This window comes from Bombina bombina, chromosome 10 (assembly GCF_027579735.1).
Source record: "Bombina bombina isolate aBomBom1 chromosome 10, aBomBom1.pri, whole genome shotgun sequence".
Lineage (NCBI taxonomy): Eukaryota > Metazoa > Chordata > Amphibia > Anura > Bombinatoridae > Bombina > Bombina bombina.
The window spans coordinates 94,809,956-94,817,313 of record NC_069508.1 but is presented as its reverse complement, the minus strand read 5'-3'; the positions used below and the strand labels follow the sequence as shown (position 1 = coordinate 94,817,313).

At 35.3% G+C, this 7,358-nt stretch overlaps 1 protein-coding gene across 1 annotated transcript in view; it reads right to left on the bottom strand.

The window, feature by feature from the left end:
• Window positions 1–3,820: 3,820 nt before the first annotated feature.
• The window catches only part of LOC128640732 (afadin- and alpha-actinin-binding protein B-like), a 90,359-nt gene continuing 86,821 nt past the window's right edge, over window positions 3,821–7,358 (bottom strand). The window contains exon 7 of the mRNA XM_053693159.1: window positions 3,821–3,947. Coding sequence (XP_053549134.1) covers window positions 3,821–3,947 — 127 coding nt within the window. The remainder of the gene's footprint in view (window positions 3,948–7,358) is intronic.

The following is a 7,358-nucleotide window of genomic DNA, read 5'->3' as shown; positions in this document are numbered from 1 at the left end:
CTTTGTCCGCTTGGCGGACTATAATGTCATCCCACTTTTGAATTTCGGCTAGAGCACGTTTTTCACCTTTGGTTAAATTTGTTGGAGGAGATTTGACTTGTAAATTGGATATCTCTTTACAAACGATGTTGTTGAAAATTTGTACACTTGGGCTTATGGAGGATTTAGGTATATATTTGGATTTATTGATTAGGTTATTACGCCAATTTGTACTTCCCTCTGTTTCATTTTCCTTCAGTAGATCTTCTAAATCCTGTAGTACTGTTAAATCCTCTATGGTCCATTGATTCTCTATATTTGGTTCTTGTTGATTTTTTATATCTGCATATTGTTTACGTAGTAGTAGTTTTCGCAAGAATAATTGTATATCCTTGATATTGTCAAACTTATCAAGTGATGTGCTTGGGCAAAAGGATAACCCTTTGGATAGTAGAGATAGATGGTCTTCTGACAACATTTTATTAGATAGGTTTAACACTTTCATTGTTTCAGTTTGATTTTGGAGAAAGGACTGGGGCTCCTTTTGTAAGGTTTGTTGCTGTGTCTGGTGTCTCTGACACTTCTGGTTCTTGTTGCTTTTTTGTTTGCCCCCCCTACCTCTTCTGGTGGATCTGGGTTTATGTTGATACCTTCCTCTAAAAAACCTTTCCTTTTTCTGTTTTCTGACTGAGTTGGGGCAGATTTGATAGGTCGTTCTGGGGTTGCTTCCTCTATAGGGTTATCTGATTCTTCACCCTCTGTCTCTGTGTCGCTTTGTATAATAGTTACTCTTTGGCGATTTGTAGAGATGTTAGAATTGAATTTTCTTTTCCATCTGTATACCCTGTTGTTTTGGAAGTCTTCTACATCTCTGTTTAGTTTTCCCATTTTGGTTTGTTTAATTTCTGCCTCATATCTGTCAAGTTCTTTTTGGTATTTTTTATAGGAGGTTTCAAATTCTTTAAGTGTCTCAAATTGTTTCAGTTGTTCATTTTGTATTTTTATCAACTCTTCTAATCTCTCATATTCTGCAGTGTCGTGTTTGATAAGGATATTCATTAATTTATTAGAGCACTCAGACAAAGCTTCTTCCCACTCTATAGTTAGTTCTTTTTGTTTGAATTCAAAGGCAGGGAAGAGTTGTATTCTGAGGCCTCTGGGAATTAATTTTCGTTCGATGTACTTATCAAAAAAGTGATGGTTCCACCATACTTTATCTTGCTTATAGAGATTTTTATGGAGTTCACGTAATATTTGATCCAATCTGTCTGCTGTTAGCTCTGTATTAAGAGATTGTGGTTCATTGAAAACCTCTTGGAAATCTATTAATCGTTTGTTATTTCTGGTTATTCTATCTTGTTCCAATTTGTTAGTCATATTGTTAATACTGTCTGTTTAGACTAGCGTGCTCTATTAGTTGGACCTAGCGTGCTAGGTAAAGAATTCAACAAAGAAAAAAGGGGGGATACTAATGGCACTGCTTAAATTTACAACTTAGGGTAGCCTAGTGATTTCTGGTTCTGGTAATATGGTATAAATATCCAACCAGATTGGTAGTGTTACCTAAAAAATTGGCTGAGGTGCTGTGTACTTGTTTTGTCAAACGAAAATTATCAATCCTTGGATTGATGGAGTGTACACCTATATAGCACTCATTCCCTAATTGATAGTGACAAAAATTGGACAAGAGCTGTGTCTCCTTGGAGGAGAGTGTGCGTGGGGATGTTTATTAAAATATAACCTTTATTGGTAATCTTTTAAAAATATACGGCAACAAACACAATTGACATACAAACTATATTAAAAACACAGGTTTGGGTCTTAATAGATTATTATCCGTTATTCACGGAGTACATTACGTGGTTGTGTTGAGTTTCAGAAATTACTCGGGTTGGAGGTCAGGTTAATCCCAGTGATTATATAGTGATTTATTATACTTTGAGCTTATATTTGAGAAGGCTGTGGTATTGTGATATATACTCTGTTGTTATATGAGTGATCTGTGACTCAACTTTCAAATCAAATTTTGATATTAGAGGTATTAGCGTAAATATTCCATGTTATCACTAATATTTATTATTAATGCTTGTAAAATTGCATTTCATATGTATCTTGGTGAGACACTGCTTAATTTCCTAGTAGTTGTCTTGTTATTTCAGTATGATATTGTGGGAAATATATGTATACTGCTGTTTTAAGTAGCCTCCTAACTATATAGATACTGAAAGTACTTTCTGTGTATAGTATAGGAATACTGGTCGGTAAGTTAATGTATTAACCCCTGTGATATCTTGGATCGTGTATTTATCAATACTTAAGTATGCACAAGCATTGTGCTTAAATCACAAGCATTGTGCTTGATATCTTAGATCGTATATTTATTAATACTTAAGTATGCACAAACATTGTGCTTGAATCATTACACAGAAATTGTATTTTTTAAATTTCTTGGAATTTTTAAAGTTGATAGTGTGTACTATACTTGTTATAACAGTAGCATATTTAAGTAATTTAGTAGCTCTATTGGATCTTAGCGTTAGGATCTTACGATGTAAGAGTTATAATATTCTTGTGAGTGTGCTTTAATGTTACAAGAAAGTAGCTGTTCTGGTATGGAAATTATGCTCTTAGTATGTATCAACTATTACTAAGTGGTCTTAAATAATTAAAGCATGTTGTCCTCTTAGGCCTTAATGTATCACATATATAGCTACTTGCAATATTTGCAATCCTTGTGATACCGTATCTATATCTGGTTTTTAGTAATGTTGACCGCTTACTAAATCCTAGGCTATACCTGTCAATTTGGCGTGGGGTGCTTCGCCAAATATTGACAGTGTTGTATATATCTTTTTAGAGCTCCATAAATCTGGCCGTTGGCCAGTTCTAGGCTTCTAATATCAAATGCTCATGCTACTGAATAAACTCCGTTTACAAGTAAATTTACTTAATATTGTGCACAACCACAATAGTTATATATAATATAAAGACCTCTATTCCTGCTGATTAAAAAATGCTAACTGGCATTCTACAAACAATTCCCTAACATGTTTCGCCACTAACGTGGCTTTTTCAAAGGGTACGGCGCGGCCATGCTGATGTCTATTTATTGGCTGGCACTACTCCTCCTATTGGACGTTAAGAACCAATCAGATTGTTCCTGACGAGGAACCAATCATTGAATGTGGGACAGCCTGTGTGTGTTAAAGGCGGAATATTATTGGGTAAGGCTGTTCCTTCATTCATTGTGTGATATAAAGATTCCGGATCTCAATGTAGTTTTGTAGTAAGAAAAATCTGCACATCTTATTCCAATGAAAGGGGGAACAAAACCCCCGGAAGAACATTGGGAAGGCAAAGATCTTCTGAAATTTCTTAAATTATTCTTTAAATAAACGTTCTCAAAAACTGTTTTTTGTGATTATGGTCTATGTTTTTATGATTTTGAATATGCCAATGACAGATTCTATTACTGGCAGGTTATTCATGATAAATGTTAATCTTGTAATATAAAGATGGGTACAGATAAACTGGCAAAGAAGATTTTTGATTATTCATAATATAATGGGTTATACTGAAAACTTTTTAACTTGAAAGGGAAATGTAGATATCTGGCTGGATTAAGATGAGAAATATCTAGAAAAAACACACTGACAGCAGTAAAAATGAGAAATAATAAATACTGATAGTAACACTATTAAATGATTTTAAACATTTATAATAGTCTCCATTCGGCTAGTTCTTACATTTACTTTTATGTTTCCATTGTTGGTGAGTTTAATGGTGAGTTTGGTCAGGAGTTGTTCTACTGCCTACTTGTAGTTTGATATGAAACGTGCTGTCAAATGTTTCTTATATTGCACGGTGTTATGTTAATTGAGGAAAAGTACTTTGAGATAAAAGTCTTATTATGTTGACTAAATGTGAATCCAAGAGGTGATGGTGTTAGCTTAAACTGAGATACGTCCCTAAAACATAAGAGATTATAAAAATGAGAATTCTAATAGAATAACTATTTATTTCGATAAAGTGATACAGTGCCATGTGAGGTATGAGTGAAAGTGGGTGTGATGTGAGCACAAAGCAGTGCTGATACTATCGTGATATTGATACAAAAAAGAAAAAAAGAAAAGAAATTAAAAAAATTGTGAATAATAGATAATTAAATATCTGCTTGGTAGTGGTCATAAAGGCAGATAACGAATGTTAGGTGTCCGTGGAGAGTGATGGATATATAATCCATGTTGAGTGACTGATGCATTTATAGTCTGTATGATGATATAATTTGCTTTTTCCAAAGTTATTTATAAGTTGTTTTCTCGGTTACTGGTATTTGTCATCTTGTTTATATCTACAGGTATGAAAAGTAATTGTTATGTTCATTTAACCCATTAGGTTGTATGGAATTAAGCAGATAAATCCATCTGCTTTCACATTGTAATAAACTTGTTTCTTTATCTCCACCTCCAATTCCTAGGTTGGTTTTATAAATACCAAAGCATAGAAGCCCTTCTGCCTTTCCTTGATGGAATTTGTAAAAATGTTGTGCTACTGATGAGATGGCCTTTTTGTTCTTTAAGTCTTTAGCTGCATTCCTGATATTGCGCACATGTTCTTGTAATCTTGTTCGTAATTTACGTGTCGTCATCCCTACATACTTTTTGGGACACTTACATTGTAAAACATAAATTACGCCGGTAGTGTTACAATTGATGAAAGATTTGATTGGATGTTTTTTATCAAATCTGTCTGTAACTGATGTTGTTTTTTTCAGGAATTTGCAGCTGATACAATTCCCACATGGGTATGATCCATTTTGTATGCCACTGGTAGTAATTAAACATTAACTTACCGACCAGTATTCCTATACTATACACAGAAAGTACTTTCAGTATCTATATAGTTAGGAGGCTACTTAAAACAGCAGTATACATATATTTCCCACAATATCATACTGAAATAACAAGACAACTACTAGGAAATTAAGCAGTGTCTCACCAAGATACATATGAAATGCAATTTTACAAGCATTAATAATAAATATTAGTGATAACATGGAATATTTACGCTAATACCTCTAATATCAAAATTTGATTTGAAAGTTGAGTCACAGATCACTCATATAACAACAGAGTATATATCACAATACCACAGCCTTCTCAAATATAAGCTCAAAGTATAATAAATCACTATATAATCACTGGGATTAACCTGACCTCCAACCCAAGTAATTTCTGAAACTCAACACAACCACGTAATGTACTCCATGAATAACGGATAATAATCTATTAAGACCCAAACCTGTGTTTTTAATATAGTTTGTATGTCAATTGTGTTTGTTGCCGTATATTTTTAAAAGATTACCAATAAAGGTTATATTTTAATAAACATCCCCACGCACACTCTCCTCCAAGGAGACACAGCTCTTGTCCAATTTTTGTCACTATCAATTAGGGAATGAGTGCTATATAGGTGTACACTCCATCAATCCAAGGATTAAACATTTTCTTAAGGTAACCCTCTAACTTTTTATCCATTGGATCTGAAAAAGCACAGCTATCCTCCACCGGGATAGTGGTACGCTTAGCTAAGGTAGAAACTGCTCCCTCCACCTTAGGGACCGTTTGCCATAAGTCCCTTGTGGTGGCGTCTATTGGAAACATTTTTCTAAATATCGGAGGGGGTGAGAACGGCACACCGGGTCTATCCCACTCCTTAGTAACAATTTCAGTAAGTCTCTTAGGTATAGGAAAAACCTCAGTACTCGTCGGTACCGCAAAATATTTATCCAACCTACACATTTTCTCTGGTATTGCAACTGTGTTACAATCATTCAGAGCCGCTAACACCTCCCCTAGTAATACACGGAGGTTTTCCAGTTTAAATTTAAAATTTGAAATATCTGAATCCAGTCTGTTTGGATCAGAACCGTCACCCACAGAATGAAGCTCTCCGTCCTCATGTTCTGCCACCTGTGACACAGTGTCTGACATGGCCCTAATATTATCAGCGCACTCTGTTCTCACCCCAGAGTGATCACGCTTACCTCTTAGTTCTGGTAATTTAGCCAAAACCTCAGTCATAACAGTAGCCATATCCTGTAATGTGATTTGTAATGGCCGCCCAGATGTACTCGGCGCTACAATATCACGCACCTCCCTCTGAGCGGGAGATGTAGGTACTGACACGTGAGGCGAGTTAGTCGGCATAACTCTCCCCTCGTTGTTTGGTGAAATTTGTTCAATTTGTACAGATTGACTTTTATTTAAAGTAGCATCAATACAGTTAGTACATAAATTTCTATTGGGCTCCACTTTGGCATTGCAACAAATGACACAGGTATCATCCTCTGAATCAGACATGTTTAACACACTAGCAAATAAACTTGCAACTTGGAAATACAATTCAATTAGAATAATATTAAAACGTACTGTGCCTTTAAGAAGCACAGAAGATCTCTGACAGTTGAAAATTAATAAATTGAAACAGTTATAGCCTCAATCCTTGTAAACAACACAACTTTAGCAAAGGTTTAATCCCATTAGCAAAGATAACAAATTCTGAAAGCAGGAAACAAATTACAGAATAAACGTTTTTTTATCTCAGTCAAACTACAATTCTCACAGCTCTGCTGAGAGAAATTACCTCCCTCAAAATAAGTTTTGAAGACCCCTGAGCTCTGTAGAGATGAACCGGATCATGCAGGGAATACAATGAGTTGCTGACTGAAATATTTGATGCGTAGTAAAAGCGCCAAAAAACGGCCCCTCCCCCTCACACACAGCAGTGAGGGAGAACAGAAACTGTCAGAAAACAGATTAAGCAACTGCCAAGTGGAAAAATAGTGCCCAAACATTTATTCACTCAGTACCTCAGTAAATGAAAACGATTTTACATTCCAGCAAAAACGTTAAACATAATCTCTAGTTATTAAACAGCTTTATGTATTTCTTACAGTGTAATTCTAGTGAAGTACCATTCCCCAGAATACTGAAGTGTAAAGTATACATACATGACATTATATCAGTATGGCAGGATTTTCTCATCAATTCCATTGTCAGAAAATAAAAGCTGCTACATACCTCTATGCAGATTCATCTGCCCGCTGTCCCCTGATCTGAAGTTTACCTCTCCTCAGATGGCCGAGAAACAGCAATATGATCTTAACTACTCCGGCTAAAATCATAACAAAAACTCTGGTAGATTCTTCTTCAAACTCTGCCAGAGAGGTAATAACACACTCCGGTGCTATTTTAAAATAACAAACTTTTGATTGAAGATATAAAACTAAGTATAATCACCATAGTCCTCTCACACATCCTATCTAGTCGTTGGGTGCAAGAGAATGACTGGGAGTGACGTAGAGGGGAGGAGCTATA